The sequence below is a fragment of the Abramis brama genome (assembly GCF_963993115.1).
Source record: "Abramis brama genome assembly, chromosome: 5".
Classification (NCBI taxonomy): Eukaryota; Metazoa; Chordata; class Actinopteri; order Cypriniformes; family Leuciscidae; genus Abramis; species Abramis brama.
In genome coordinates, this window is record NC_139967.1 from 34,018,426 (window position 1) to 34,034,908 (window position 16,483).

The window sequence follows — 16,483 nt, forward strand, 5'->3', positions numbered from 1 at the left end:
TTGGGTGATTGCAAGAGAAGATGGTAGTTTAATTACTGGGGGTCTCGTGATGGGCGTCTCAACTTCTGGGAACTGGAACATTGCAGGCCGTGCTTCATCGACAAGAACTGTATCCTTGACAGTCCACTGATGACACATTTGTATCGTGGCAACTGGCAGTTTATCCACAGCGGGGGACTCAGGTCAGGCATTCGGTGGACTGATGGTCATTAGACGGGAACTCTGAAGACATTTGTTATTTGCTGTTTTTCAGTATGCACGGTGAGTATTATTGCACTTCGATTTAATGTTGGCTTCAAAAGACACCAAATTGTGATATAAACATGTGTTTCTCTTCTTCTGCCCAGCTCTCTTTATTTTTGTGGTGTTCCACTGCATACATGAAGCATGGAGTCAGTCCTGTATACCAACAAATACAGACTATGTTTGCAAGGAGATTCCAAAAGGTAGGATGGTCTGAAGTCACTTGATATTCATAAAAAGAATGTGTGGTTACACTTTATTTTGATGGTCCCGTTCAGACATTCTGTTGACTAGAAGTAATCTTACATCTACACGTCAGCTAACTCTCATTAGAGTATTAGTAGATGGTTAGGTTTAGTAGAATAAGTTGACATGTTACTTGCATTACTTATAGTCAGTTGAATGTGTATTGGGGGACCGTCACAATAGTGTTAGCAGATATTAAGCATACAGTCTACTAACTCTCTAATGAGAGTTAGCTTACTTGTAGGTGCAACTCCACAGAATGTCTAAAGGGGACCATCAAAATATAGGGTTACCAATTGTGCTTGTTATCTGCCAGAGAATACAAGTCAAGTAGGTCAGATAAGTGTCAACTCACTATTTTCAAAGTTTTAAATAAAGACAGACTTTTTTTTTCTTTCTACTTCAAAATTTCATGTTTAATTCAATTACTTGATATTTGTTTCTTGATATTTCATAGTAATTATTTGTGAAATGACCAATAATAAGCTCCTGAAAGGACACCAAAAAAAAAAAAAAAAAAGTACCACAGAAGTGATCCATACGACTCATGCACTATATTCCAAGTCTTCTGAAGCCATACAGTTTTACGACTGAAAGTGGTTATTCACTGGAAATCCTGCTTGAGCCCTGGTCACCATTGACTTTCATTATTTGGAAAAGTGCAGTCTGGACATTCTTCTCAACATATACTTTTGTGTTCCTCAGAAGAGTCATAAAGGTTTCAAAGTAAATAATTTTTTAGATGAACTATCCCTTTAACAGGAGTTTCAGATTAACACATTTCTATTTCGTTTTTTTTCTAGGTTATCCTGCTGGCTTGACCTCTGTGATTATCTTTGTGAGTGACTTAGGAGAAATCAGCTTGTCCATGTTTAACAGCACAAATCTGACCTCTGTGAACAGTCTGACTATGGCACACCAAGGTGTCACAGCAATAGGGCCGCAAACCTTTAATAAGTTTCAGAACCTCAAAACTCTTAATTTGGACGGCAATCATCTTTCCCAAGTCTCATCAGACTGGTTTAGCCATCATTCTGCACTTGAGACACTCAGACTGTCAAATAATGAAATCACTACACTGGATCACAATTCTCTTGAAGGGCTGTCCAACCTGCTCATGCTGGATTTGTCTCAGAACCAGATTCACACTATAACCCAGAATAGTTTTCTCAGTCTTAGTAAACTGAGGCAGTTAAACCTGTCTAACAATCAATTGACATATTTGAGTGCGGATTTGTTTCTTCCACTTAACGGCACAAAGATCCGTTTGGATGAAAATCCCTGGGACTGCTCCTGCTCTGTGAAGGACTTTGCCAAATACCTGAGAGGTATACATTAATTTCCATCTCATACTTAATCTAATGCATCAGAAATATCCAATATAACATTATAAGCAAAGAAAACATGTATCATCACCTTATCCTCATTCCATTTTGTTGTTCAAAAGAAGAGTTTTGAATTGTAATATTTTACAATATTTGTGTTTTTCCTAAAATAAATGCCTTGGTGAGCATGAGAGACATTTTAAAAACCATAATGTTACAGACTCCAAACTCTACATGAATAGTGTACATGAGGCTTATGATAGATCATTTTCATTTTGGGGTGAAAGTGGATTTTAAATGACTTTCAAACATGTATGCAGGTCTGCAGAATGCCTCGCTGCTGGAGAATGAGATGTTGGTGTGTTGTAACAACCCTCCTGCGCTGAAAGGTCTGCCAGTGTGGCAGGTACCAGAGTGTGAAACCCCCACAACCATGGGCCCTAAAACTACGAGTTGTATTAATGCAAGCCTTACCACTGGAAGTCCTGCCACTGTAATTACAAACAAACCTCTCACAATTGGACACTCAACATTAATCATTTTAATTGGTATGTAGATTTATTGCCTTACCTTAGCCCCCAGTTGGGTAACTTTCATGTATTGTAGCTTCTGTTGGGTTACAGTATGTTATGTTGTGAATGACTAACCTTTTATTATTAACCAGTGGTACTGTGTGCCCTGGTACTTGTCATTTGTGTCCTTTCAGTACTGTACCACAGGAAACGAGAAAGGAAACATCTACAGGCTGTAAAACCTTCTTCAGAGAGATCAGAGATTATACAGGCCAGTGAAACAACTGCAAAGAGCAACCGAGAGGAAAACAGAAAAGTGAAATCTGAAATTGCTGATAAAACGCAAATTGCCACAAGAGAGGTCTTACTGAGGACAAACCAGATGGTGGTTGGAGATGAGAAGTTATCACAGATTTACCATATTTATTCATCAAGGACATATGAAACTAGAGAACCCGTTAAACGCGTGAGCTCCGCCGGGCCGGTCCTCTGCAGGACAGAGATGTTTGCTAAACAGATTGAAGCAGAAGTGGCCACTGAGGAAGTTGGGGTGATGAATGATGAGTATTTCAATGGATGGATGACCTCAGAAAAAGACAATCTGAATATGAATATTGAAGAGGCGGAAAAGTTGGAAGACGGAAAAAACATTGCAAACGAGGAGAGTGATGGATTCACTGATGAGTTCAGTAACACCACAGACACTCTGGAATCACACATGGAAAGCCTTCGAGAGGAAAATGAAGATACTGATAAGAGTGTTAAAGCTGGAACAAGTGTAGACAAAGATGTTCCTCAGAATGGTGTGGAGATTGACGTGTTGGAAGACCTGAATGAGTTGACCGTTGGAACAGGAAGCAGTCAAGATATTCTCCAGGTAAATCATGTGACATCCCAGTCTGAGGAGAATGCTGAGAAACTGCCTTACCTCACGATTGGTGCTGATCCAGAAAGCCAGACTTCTGTGGTTGATCAGAACACTGCTAAAGTTACATCTGGACCTTCGAGACCCATTCGGCGGGTACTGACCTGGCCTCCGACCGCGGTCCAGTGGAAGAAGCAGTGGGCTCAAAATCAACAAGTCCTCAACGTGTTCCCCAAACTAATATTTGTAACCGGTTGCAGGCATGAAATCAGACCATTTCATCCCAGGATTTCTCCTGCAACCCTCCCAACCGCCCCACATTTCAATGCACTGGAGTTTCTACCAGAAATCACAGCCCCAATGGAAGATGTCAGAGTCGCTATTGATGAGGACACATACAGGCCAAGTCTTGAGTCATCCACTCAAAAGTTCCAGCATTTCACTGCACAAGAACACTTCACTAATGCTAATAAATCACTCAGGGAAGATGGCAGAATTTTTACAAATGAGGAAACATGGAGGTCAGATCTTGAGTCGACCATCTTCTCCGACTTATCTTTTAAAAACTCGCCTATCGAAGAAAGTGAGGTCTGCTCTGAATTGTTCAGCATTTTTAATCCATCATTTGTTGGCAGCAAGTCAAAGCCTGCTGTCGGAGAGGAGATAAACAATAAGGATTACATGGAGGAAATGCAGAGCGTGAAGAAAAGGACACTCCGAGATCACCAGAGTGAGCAGGTTGCATCAGAATTCCAGAAGCAGTCCAGGAGAGTTGAGAAAGCGGCACCAAGAGATAGAGACCAGCGGCGGGGTCAGGTGTGTAACGACTCTGGCTCAAGAGCGCCCCCTTCAGGAGGTTCTCCAAAAGATGACAGCCTCTTGCTGGGGAATGAGTACACCTTTATAGACCTGCTACATGAGGTGGTGGAAAATCATGGGCGCTGGACTCGAGATCGATGGAGACGAACACAAAAAAACAAACTCAAGCTCAAACAGAGTCGTTAGGCGCTGGAAAGATATACAGTATAAAAACATGATTGATTTCACAAGATTTTTTCCCCAAGCTGATCTGGTATCTGTACCACATTTGGAAAAATATGTACATTTATATTTAAAAAAAAATCACAAATGTTATGATCTTAAAATAATAATCTGTTCTTCAGCTCTGTAGGCGAAACCGGCAAAACAAAAATACTGCACAATATGAGACACTGTTGGATATGGTATGTAAAAAATATAAACTGCAACATATTTTTTTTTATAACAGACTAGTACACACATTTTGATTTTTTTTTACTGCATCATTAAATGTAAAGTAAAATGTGTTAAATCAGGTTTATACTGTGATTCTATACATCAATAGAGTTATAATATCCATTGGTTGGAAAAACTGTCACGTCTCTGGCTGCATGCAGCATTTATTGATTCATTCTTACATGTTAGTACAGACTTCATTTAAGAACTTGTACAAAATTTTGAAGTTTAAGTATTGTTCAGTACAATCCAAAAACAGGAGCCAGCAAATGTAAACATGGGTCTCTGACACATTTGGCAAGATTAGGACATGCATGGTCCATGTTTTCTATAACTACTGAAAAATAAAACAAAGAAATTTTGTAAATTACAACAGCTGTGATCAGCTGGTCAAGATATATTTAAATCGTAGGGAACTAGTAAAAATAGAAGAAATCTGCAAGCTGTTATTTTGAACATGCACATTATGCATATCCTTTCCAAAATATCAGTGACCGGTGGACAGAATGTAGGTGACATCTTAACACAAGCAGTAAAACATGAACATAGTCTGATTTACTGTACAGTATTCCGAGCAACATGTCAAGGGATGGTAAAACCGGACCCTTAGTAACACCCCTTTAAACTACTGACAGGTCTTGGAGCTATGCTATTAGCAATAAATAAACTGATATGCTAGATCAATGGAAGCAAAATAAGGCAGAAAACATCATAAATACACAATTCTGAAATATGTTAAACACAATAGCTACAATGATTTTCCTGTTTCGTCACTTTCATTGTCATCTCACATTTCCTTATGGAGACAGACAGGTAAGTTATATGAGAGGTATTCAAACTTAGCTACTTTGAGCAAAGTGGGCATTCACATCTTCTGTATAATGAAAGATTAATGCGTCTGTCTGTTGAAATAATAGAAAGATTAAAAACAAAAGCAGCTTTTCATGATAGATTGAAATGTCAGCTCCATATATTCTGCTAGAAATGGCAATGGGATACAGAAGCACGTCTTGATACAGAGGGCAAAGAAAAAATAAAAATATATCAATATAATCCAAAAAATACAATATAAATAACTTTTTCGAGCCATTATTTCACCTTTTAAATCACTCATAAATTGGTTTAATTTATGTAAAATGTATTGTGAAATGCAAAAAAAAAAAAGAAAAGTTTTCTTATGTAGTTTAAAGGGTTACTATGTACTGCTCTGTCAACAGAGCTTTGTGCAATAAAATTGGCAACTCCAAATGATGTAGGGGTTAATTCAGGTTGATTGGGACACTTTTTCCAAGTCATTTCAATTTAATTTCATCTGTTTGTCTGCTTAGATTTTTTGTCTTATATGAGCAGTAGCAATGTACATTTTGCAAAATGTACATTTGCAAAAACTTAAATACAGGCGCTGTTGTAAAAAGAAAACGAATAGAAAAAAGAAAAAAAACACTTGGTAGCTTTGAGAAATGTCACTGAAATGTATGAATGTCTTAAATTGCATCTACTATTATCTTTTGTATAACCCAAAAATAAATTCAGTTTGACATCAAACCTTTTTCAACACTGATTGTGTGTATAGTATACCATTTGGCATCTCTTCAATTACACCTAATCAAGATCCATGCAATATGTATGATGCACCTGAAGCACAGTTGGCTTGTGCAGTACAGTTCCTGCGAATCTTCATGTTTGCTGTTGAAGAGGTTCCATTTTTTGCTGTAAACTTAAAATCATATGGCGATGAACTTAACGTTCTGTTCTCGGCCCATGGAAACTGGTATATGATCACACTTGTAGTGATAACTGACAATTAACAGTAAATAATCATGGCGTTTAAGATTTAGCTAGGGATTAGCTTTTCAAACTTCAAACGTAAAACTGTGCTTTGAGGACGAAATCACAACAAAATACTGTGAATACTAAGAGGTCACTGATCATGTAAAAGAATAAGTGACTAACTTATATATGTACAAATATGTGTACTATATATGTGCTATATATGTAAAAAAAATAGCACTGATGTAAACTAATTCTGTTCAATATCATACTGAAAACCCTCACATGTATTACAGGGCAGTATCCAGTGTTCTGGTCCACTCAGGTCAGCTGACTGATGTAATAGTTGTTTCTTTCTGCTTTAGCTGCCCTCTTCAGTACTGCTTTACCTACTGTTTCTGATATACACTGCCCTATAAATCCAAAGTGCTTGGACAGCCTGTTTGGTCCAAAGTGATTCGCACTGAGCCATGTCTCAAATACAAAAATGTAATAACCAGTCACACTCAGAGAAGTCTGAAATGTGCCACGAGATTCTACATGTCTGTGTGGTAGAAAAGAGGAATCTGTAAATTGTTTCAATGGAACAGTTAAAGCCGTTTGGCGTGGTTGGGCAGCTTGGGTTGTCAGTGTGTTGGCACATGGGTCGTATCTGTGTGGTTGGTTGGTTGGTTGTGTGTCCTGACACTCTTCATGCAGACTGTAGCAGCTCAAGGCGAAGGAGGGAGGGAAGTAGGGTTAAAGAGAACTTCCGGTTCTTACAGATGGGTCTCGTCCCTCGTTTCAGCTCCATAGTCTTGCCGTAGCTTCCCTCCTGCTGGAGCCCCTGGGAGATTGTCAGGGACGTGTGCCAGCGGATCAGAGCGGATGATATAGCTACGGAAAGGTGGAAATCAAATTGTACGGTTAAAAACCAGCCAGCAAGACCCAGCACACTGTTTAAAATCAAATGCTGATTCATAATGAAAGTCAGGTCCATCACAAAATGTTGAAAAAATCAAATAAAAACCAACATCAAAGTGTAATTGCAAAAATAACTAGATTTGTATATGTTCTGTAGAAAACGGATATATGCTTAGCAATGCAAAACTCACCATCACAGTATCAGTTCAGAGTGTTAGCATGTTGCCATATTGATAAGGTTCTGGATGGTTGCTAGGGTTTTATGGGTGGTCTGATCACTTTGAGATGTAATAGCTCAATAAGCTGGACAATTTAAGGTATTGTTCATGTTTTGTTGCACAAATTATGTGGGACAATATACCAATATAAAAACTTAGTGTTAAAGGTTGGCTCAAACAGGCAGTCCCGCCCCAAACTTATGCAAGAAGGTAATATGATGGAGCAAAAATGCATAGTGTCTTTTTACACTAAGTGCAAATGTCTTCTTCGCAAAGGCTTTTTATACTAACTCCGACCATCACTGTCTGGTTGAGCCAGACAAAATTACAAAAATAAACCAATCCGGTAACAAGAACAGTGCCGTGGAGAGTGGCAGAACCTGATTTCACCAAGTACAACATGTTCCAGGAACAACATTCCAATCAACCAATCAGATTTAATCAAGTTTACAAATTGTCAAGTTTAGGCTTACAACCAGGGTAGGTGCTTCTACCTCAGTGTTATTCACTTATAATTTCCCTCTGATTTTAGGGATAACTTATGGTTAGGGTTTAGTTTAGGAGTAGGGATAGGGTTATGATTAAATTTTCAGACAGGAATGTTGTTCTAGGATCAACAAAATTCGTTGACCCAGGAACGCGTCTAACTCTGCAAAATCAGGACGCGCTGGAGGGTGAGGATAGTCGATTTAGATTTTGACGCGACCGACCTGAATTTGAATACTTTTTTTGTTGATCCCATTCTTCTCCTTATTGCAATCACAAATCAGCTTTAATATCTGACACTTACACAATATCATTGAGCTCTAGAATGGTGTCCGGAGGAGGGTTTATCAGCACATACGACAACGTGTTCTGATTGTCATTCATTTCATCTGCAAGAGAAACAGAACACATCATCACTGTCGTACTTAACCTGTATCAGTTCTTAATAGCCAAAAACATTCATGTGACACAGTTCTGATAAATTATCTTTAACATTTATCTCTATCCCTACTCCCTATTATAAATAATGAAACTTCTCTATACTGTTGAGTTGAGTCAGAATAGCCAACAAAAGTAGGGAAATATATTCAATAAAATGTCAAAAGGGGAGGCAGTTGCGTAACCCCACAGTGTTACGATTTTGTAGGCTGGGTTTCTGAGGCTTTGTTGTATTTTACCTGCTTGTAAATGACTGAGAAGTGTGAACCTTTGCAGTTCTGGAAATAAGGAGACTCAAGACTGGGACAAAGTGTCTCTGCTTCTCCAAACCCACCTGTTTGAGCCACTTATAGTGCCAGGCCAGGTAAAAGAGAGAGAAGGGCTAACCGTTACTGACAGGGCATGGCTGCATTTACGGAACGCCCATGCAACCGCAAGCGCTCCTCATGCGCGGAAACATGCAGACAGGGTCCGCATCCACCCACAAATTCAATATTTCCATCCATATACTGCATCATAATCACAGCTGACCCCATAAATGTTGCTCGGTTGCCATGCTAACACACAGGCCAAAGTCATCAAACAGTGAGACTGACACACACACAGATATAAGCATGCTTAGAAGATCTGTCAGGCCCACCAATCTAAGGCTCGACCAATCAGAGTGAAGCAAAAAACATTAGTAGTGTGGGATTGGGAGGAGTCAATATTCAAATGCAAATTAAATAATTATACCAATGGGAAACCCAAGTACTTCTTACTTCTCCCAGTATCACCCCGTTAAAAAGAATTAAAAAAAAAACAATGCTGTAGATCAGTGCAAGCAGACTTAGAAGTGTGCACCTAAATACCTGCACTAGGTGGACCCTTCCGACAAAGACTGAATGCTTTCTACTCCACTCTTTCCAAACATCCTGGAATCAAAAGCCCTCACTCATCATGTCTTAAATCAATGCTCATATGCCAGTGAGTACCTGCAGTACCCTCTGTCATGTAAGTACCCTCTTCAGTTCATACCAGAGGAGAAAAAGACAACTACATCACTAATTTAACTATTAAATCAGACTTCATTATTTCATAAAACAGGTCAGCACTGCTGTCAAATGACATTGTTGTTCAGGAGCATGTTTTTGCAAGCATAATGAGACAATGTTAGGTGCAATACTGCTGATTTGGGTATATATATATATATAAAAAAAGGATTTTAATATAAAACTTGAGAGTAATAGCCATGTGAAAAATGCAATGTCTGTAAATGCTGTATTTACATCCACACATAGTCTATGCAGGATGAAGTTACAGACTTTATTTATAATTGTATTTAATTCATAATAAAATGCTACACTTTTTTTGCATTTATGTATATGTACGGAATAATGTACAGCCATGATCGCAAACTGATTGTGATCTGGACGGGTGACAAAAAGCTAAAGGCTTTTATTTTGCAATAATGACTGGCTGACTGTGCATTATACAGCTTATTACACAGCAATTTAAAAAAAAAAATGGATGTGGAACATTCATTTCAGTTGAAACGACTTGAAATGTTTTCATTGTACATGACCATTTAGAATCAAGTATTCAAGTGTGCTGCTGTGTAATAATAATTATACATAAATGCAAATTCGAATACAAGAATAACATCAGTTGGCTTTACAGATAAGCGCAAGGGTCATTTCTAAATCATACTGGTTTTGTCCAGCGTCATTATAATGTCAATAGCCAGCAGTTTCCTGTAGTCTGTTTTTAATAAGATAAGAGGAAGGCTCATGGGACACAGACTAGCTTACTGATGTCATCTGGAAAAAATGTAAAAACAGGAGGACTGCAGGCAGCAGGCTTCAGACATATTCATGTAGCTTTGGTAAGAAACTGTCGCCCAGGAAAATTTAAGAATCAGGTACTTAAGAATTTAAGAATCAGGTACTTTAAAAATGTGCATATATGACTTTTGAATCTAATATTGGTGCTTATCCTATTAAATACAGACTGCTGATGTTGTTCCAATTAATGTCACTGGACAAATTCAGCAGTGTTTCCTATTAACATCTCCAGAACATCAGCTCATGAATCAAGTGACTTGTTCTACAGGAACGATCCTATACTACAGGAACAGTGTTGTTGAGTGGATTTACCTTGCAAATATCCTAGATTTACTCGGTTCATCACATCACTTGCGGTTAAATTAGCTACGTCCTCTACAGCGTGCAGGGAAAAGGCCAAAGTGGAAAGAGATAAGAAAGAAAAGGTCAAGCAAGCAGAAAGCAGCACTTTGTAAAGAAAAAGATCAAGAAAAATTCATCATGCAAAAAACACATTCTCAAAATTTCATTAATATTACTTTATACTATTATGGTTTATATTAGTTATAGGACTATAAAATGTCATTACTAACAGAACACTATGGTTTACATCTCATTTTTAAAGATGAAGTGTGTAATTTCTGTGTAAAATGGGAAAAAAACTAGTTTAAACTATATATATATATATATATATAATGTGTGTGTGTATGTAAACGCAAACTTATGTTAGATGTGATTAATCAATCTGACAGCACTAGTTTTAACATTAAAAAATTACACACTTCGCCTTCAGTTTTCAACAGTATTTCTCAGAGTTGCTCAGTGAAAATCAGAGAATGATTTTTTGCAACATGGAGGATGGAAAGTGAGTAGTGAGAAGTTTCTAGAAAGGTTAATATAGAATAAAAGACCAGGCAGGACACACAAAACAGAAGTTGTCGATGGTTAGCTCTGGCCATTCAAATGACCACCTATCCTTCAACAATAAATCATATTCATCATGACGCTATACAACCCACCTGCTATAATACCTGCTGTAATATGGGAACATCTATGATATACAGTGAGGTCCAACAGTTTGAGACTACTGAGAAATTTTTTTTTTTTAATAAATTATCAAATAAAAGTACAGATGGTCAGATGTTCTTGCTTTCATTGAAGCTCAAGACATTCTATAGATCATCTCAAAACATGCTGGAGAACGTGATCATTAGGTTTGAAACAAACATGTGGACTTCATGCAGAAATTCAGATAATCATTAAAAAAATGTATTGTGCTCAAAGTGATATGTCGATTACACAACAGGAATATTTTCACTAGTGGTTTGAGACTATTGGACTCTACTGTAGTAAAATTTGAACATTAAAAATTCCCTTATGCAATGATTAATAATAAAGGCATGTAAACTATATTTCACTCATCTTTCTGTTTGTAGTTTTCCTGCGATCCCTGATAAAGGATGTTTCATAAGAATAATGATTGATGCAGTGGACACAAGGGGACACCATTAAATGATTTACAAAGAGAAACACTGTGAAAACAGATCTCCACCATAGTACATTTATAATGACACAAGCATCAAAAAGACATCAATGCAAGGGCCTTGTTCTACATCTTCAGTATTTTAGTAGGCACAAATGGAAATACTCACTTGCCCTTGTCAAACTCACCGTATCCTACAGTGGGCAGCCCTAAGTGCTTCATGCGGTTCTTCACCAGCTCTGACAGCTCCTGTCTCTCGGAGCGCCGGTACAGGTTCAGGCGCTGTTGATTGATGCGTTCGGCTCGACTGGGTGGTTTAGTGTTTTTCCTGCTCAGCCGTCTCGCCCACTGCATGCTCTTCTTCCGCAGGAGTGGGTGCTCTGATTGGTCGCTCCCTGTGGAGTTTCTGTGGGCGGTTTTCTCTTTCCAGGATTCCCTGCGGTCCCGCGGGTCCTCACAGTCCTCCATAGACACCTGAGACTGGTCAGCATGGCAACAGGTTGTCAATAGGTTAACAATGTTTAAAGTGGTGGGCTGACGTTTTCATTGTCTGAGGGCTGAAGTCATTATGTTGTACTTTTTTGTATCAGTTTATTAGCAGTTGAACCACTTTACTCTGTCAAAGTGCACTAAGTAATGACATATATTTTAGCTGTCTCTAATTCAACATTTTTTCTTTAGTCAAATCAACTTAGATAATTAATGTGGTTCAGATAACATAATATTTTGAGTTTCTGCTGATTTAACCAATCTCCTTGTATTAACTCATTTTTTTAATTGTAAGGCAACCTGGTTTACCAAAAGTATCCTGGTTTCCACCAAAAATATTAAGCAGGACAATTAATAATAATAATGGTGCTGTTTAATAAATTATTAATTAAATAATTTATGAAAGTTAATTCACTTCAAGTTATATCGCAATACTGATAATTTTATTTTGTCAAATGGCAGCCTTGGTGAGGATAAGAGACTACATAAAACATAAACAAATCTTACTGACCCCACCCAAACTTGTAGTGAAAGTCAATCTGATGTTTTAGAATAAAAATAATACTATTTTTGTATTAATAATAATTTTAATTATTTGATTTGACTTCAGTGCAGTTATAATGAAGAAACAATTATTTAATTATGGAAATTATGGCTTTTTTTTTTTTGGTTAAGAAAACTACTTAATGCACCTTTAAATTTTTACCCGTAACATATCAAGAGTAAATGACACAGGACAGACAATGAGCCATTGAAACATAGCATAATTCCATTAACATATGAGAATGTGTTTGAGAAATGGGGTGAAGTCTGCATTCTTACCTCTTTACAAACCTCCTTATACTTGAAAGAGCAATAGTTGTGAATGATCAAAATGAGAAATGATTAGCACAAGGATTTCACAAGCTTCAAGTCACAACACAGTTAATAAGGCAGCCAGCAAAGCCATGATTTAGCCCAAAATAAAGCTGTAAATCTTCAACACTGCACAAGATCAAGTAAAGGCACAGTGACGGATCGTATCTGCTGTGCAAGCGTCTGGAGCTGCATGGACCGTGTAAAGTGTATTTATCCGTGTCTGAATGCTCTGATCTCTTCCTCTTAATCTCATCTTACCTCCGAGGAAGAGAACATGTGAGATTCAGTGCGGTATATCCCAATGGGGATTTCTGCACTAGATGAACACAGCTTCTGGAATAGTCTTCCATACGTCCGGATCCATAAGTCCTCTTCCGATACCTTCATCTGTTTCAAAAGTGAATGGTGAAGCGCATTAACATGCAGGTCAAATTTGATTAAACTAAGCTAAAAAAAATTGAGGTATATATATATATATATATATATATATATATATATATATATATATATATATATATATATATATATATATATATATATAGTATAAGCAGATTTTGGGCTGATATATAACATTTCGTGGGAGTTTTAATGAGAGTCGTCCATCATGTCACATACTAATCTGCCTTTAAAACTTTTGATGTTATTTTTACACCGTCTGTTTCAATTCAACACTCCTGTCAGCGCCAACAGATTTGTGGGTGGGCAAGTTCAAATAACCAGCTTTGTGCATTTTAACTCAAACAATAGCTTGCATAATACATCACGCACTGATGCTAGACGTTCTGGCTGCTGATGGTGTGTGTGGGTGCGTTTTTGTTTGCGGTTACACTTACAGCACACAGGTAGCCAGAGCCAGGGGTGGTGTCTAGACCCAGCAGAAGTCTTGCAATGAGAATCATGTAGTCCTTCACAAAAGACTAGAAGATAACACAAAAACGATATATAAACATAGAAACAGTCCCCAGAAAGCACACAGATGATCTCCAGACCTCATACAATCAATAAAGGCTCTATAGAGACTCAATGCCTGAGGGGAGCAAAACCTACTGCAAATGCCACTCAATGTTCTCTGCTTCTATCTGCCTCACAGAAAGGTATCAGCCTTCATGAGTACCAAATGTGTAGAGATACAAAAATAAACTGCAATAAACTAATGTACACTCAACAGTTAGAGAATACTCATAACGCACTGTGAGGGTCGTGCTGAATGAATTTCGGCGTCTCACCAGAAGATGGCGCCCGCAGCTGAATCATCTATCCATCCATTTTCCAAACTGCTGTGGGTACATCTTAATACCATAAAGGTATAAATTCCTTTTTGATTGATTATTCAGTTGTTTAATAAGGTTTAAACATGCTTATTTCCATGACAGAGTTCAATATAAATCTTTTCATTACTACTGAGCTGCCCGTTTATTTTCAGATGATTATTAAACAGCAACAAACTGTGAAAAGGTGGCAGCCCTTGCAGCACATTCAGTGTCCAAATCCACTCACTCCTTCAAGTGAACTATATTAGTGGAGTAATGTAGGGAATAGTGAATGAGGGTATAGGGGGGCGATTTCGAACACAGCTTATGACTGACTGCTCATCAAGTTATGTTTCGTACATAATTGTTTTCTGTGCCTCTATGGGCAAAACATGCATATAGTACCAAATTAATGAATGTATATACTTTTCTATGATGCTTACATTGCAAAGCCATTAAAATAATCATTATTGATATACAGAGTCATGTACTCACCTTTACATTTTACTTCATACATTTTAATGTGGGAGGGGCAATGAAACATTCAGCTGAACTTGAGTTTATTAACTTTTTATTAATATATGTATATATATATATATATATATATATATATATATATATATATATATATATATATATATATATATATACACACACACATACACTAGAGTTTTGGGGTCGGTAGAATGGTTTTGATAGATGAGGCTTATGCACACCATGGTTGCATTTATTTAAGCAAAAATACAGTAATAAACAGTAATATTGTGAATTATTTAAAATAACTATTTTAAAATATTTTGAAATGTAATTTTTTCCTGGAAAACTACAAACAGAGTGTCACATCCTTCAGATATCATTCTGATATGCTGATTTGGTGTTGAAGAAACATTTATTTTTATTACATTTATCAATGTTGAAAATAATAATATTTTTAAGGAAACTGTGACCGATTTTTTTCAAGATTATTTGATGAATAGAAAGTTCAAAAGAACAGAATTTATTTGATATAGAAATCTTTTGTAACTTTATAAATGTCTTTACAGTCACTTTTGATCGATTTAATGTGTCCTTGCTGAATAAAAGCATTGATTTCTTCGTTCTGACCCCACACTTTTGAATGGTAATGTATTAGAATGCCTTTTGTACAGAATTAGCAGTATTTGCATCTGATCTATTACTCACCTGGTAAAGTAGAGTGTCCAGCATACTAATACTGAACACTCTGCCTGCAGCGAATGGGAGGCGGAACATGAATGCCAGATTAGAGCCCTTATCTCTCTCTATCTGGAGAAAAGGGAAAAAGATCACAACAAAAGATTGATGGAACTTTCCACCGCTGATGATCATAGATTTTGAGACCATCTGGAAATCTTGGACGCAGTATTATATTAGTTTCAGTATTTTCAGCCTTTTGAAGCATGCAATCACCACAAATAAATCATACTTAATAATCACTTGACAGATTCCTAATGGAACATGTCATAATAAATTCGTAGGAATTCAAGCAAAGTTGTATCATAGAAAAGTTTGAAATGATATTATGTTAATGTTAGGCCTGGTTAGAGTAGTTAAATTGTTTACTGGCAAGGAAGAACAATTATAAATTCTTAGTCCAAAAGTCTGAGATCACATTGACAATATGGGACTCACAATGTAATTTAAATCTGAAAATAAAAATAATTTAGATTATGTCTGCACTATTTCTAGATCATACGAGGTTTTACACAAACTCATGGAGCTCAGGCAGCTTGAATTTAATCATCCTGAAATTCATATTAATTCTGCAATTCAATTTTTTACTCAAACTATAACTGATATTATAATTTGGAATAATTAAAAAAATAAATCAAAAGCACGTCTCAGATGTTTGGACCCCAATGAAAGTCAAATGGCGTGGCTGTTAAGATATGAGACCTTTTCAAGTTTGGAGAGAGCCAGGGAGTAGCAGTCTTTGGCACGAAACTGCATGAATCTCATATTAGAAGGATGGGTTAGCTCAGTGATTATGCTGAGACTAGGAAACAACCTAGCAGAAGACACAATAAGAGCAGAACAAAGACAAAAATTACGTTTTGCTGGGAAAAGTAATTAGTACCCAATGCCATCATGTTTCCAGCTGATTCTGAAAAAGACATCAGCTTAAAGAAAAATAAATAACAACCAATTTGCTAAAGTTATTAATGTTCGTACCTGAACATGGTCTGCACATTGACTATGGTTTTAGCGTCTGCCATGTAGTCTTCCTCTGCACTCATAGTGCTCTCCTTATCCACCACCACCAGGTTATCAGCGTAGATGATGCCACACTGCAGTAAGTTATCCAAACTACAACAGAAACCAG

General features: G+C 37.2%; 2 protein-coding genes across 18 annotated transcripts in view; one reads left to right on the forward strand and one right to left on the reverse strand.

The window, feature by feature from the left end:
- Positions 1-62: 62 nt before the first annotated feature.
- Positions 63-5,988, forward strand: LOC311083120 (uncharacterized protein). 2 transcript variants are annotated; one of them, XM_084114424.1, is made up of 5 exons: positions 63-261; positions 348-446; positions 1,293-1,817; positions 2,135-2,362; positions 2,479-5,988. In XM_084114424.1, exons 1-5 carry the CDS (start codon positions 255-257, stop codon positions 4,194-4,196), a joined length of 2,577 nt encoding a protein of 858 aa, XP_083970550.1. In that variant the 5' UTR covers positions 63-254; the 3' UTR covers positions 4,197-5,988. The 2 variants fall into 2 exon arrangements, with proteins under 2 accessions (XP_083970550.1, XP_083970551.1); XM_084114425.1 differs by having other exon boundaries at positions 2,521-5,988.
- The window catches only part of kcnt1b (potassium sodium-activated channel subfamily T member 1b), a 91,758-nt gene continuing 79,866 nt past the window's right edge, over positions 4,592-16,483 (reverse strand). For 4 of the 16 annotated variants that reach the window (XM_084114408.1, XM_084114417.1, XM_084114422.1 and 1 more), the window contains 11 exons: positions 16,333-16,467; positions 16,057-16,168; positions 15,325-15,426; positions 13,726-13,809; positions 13,151-13,279; positions 12,857-12,877; positions 11,734-12,025; positions 10,396-10,458; positions 8,595-8,606; positions 8,127-8,211; positions 4,592-7,091 (listed from right to left, as the gene is read on the reverse strand). In XM_084114408.1, coding sequence (XP_083970534.1) covers positions 6,974-7,091; positions 8,127-8,211; positions 8,595-8,606; positions 10,396-10,458; positions 11,734-12,025; positions 12,857-12,877; positions 13,151-13,279; positions 13,726-13,809; positions 15,325-15,426; positions 16,057-16,168; positions 16,333-16,467 — 1,153 coding nt within the window. In that variant the 3' untranslated portion in view covers positions 4,592-6,973. Of the gene's footprint in view, positions 7,092-8,126; positions 8,212-8,594; positions 9,265-10,395; positions 10,459-11,733; positions 12,026-12,856; positions 12,878-13,150; positions 13,280-13,725; positions 13,810-15,324; positions 15,427-16,056; positions 16,169-16,332; positions 16,468-16,483 lie in introns of those variants that run through there. The other 12 variants (XM_084114418.1, XM_084114420.1, XM_084114416.1 and 9 more) reach the window with 8 other exon arrangements.

Bases quoted from the DNA above. Each gene is read 5' to 3' on its own strand.
- LOC311083120 (XM_084114424.1), top strand. The intron at 1,818-2,134 runs GTATACATTAAT...ACATGTATGCAG, and splicing joins CTTTGCCAAATACCTGAGAG to GTCTGCAGAATGCCTCGCTG. The intron at 2,363-2,478 runs GTATGTAGATTT...ATTATTAACCAG, and splicing joins AACATTAATCATTTTAATTG to TGGTACTGTGTGCCCTGGTA.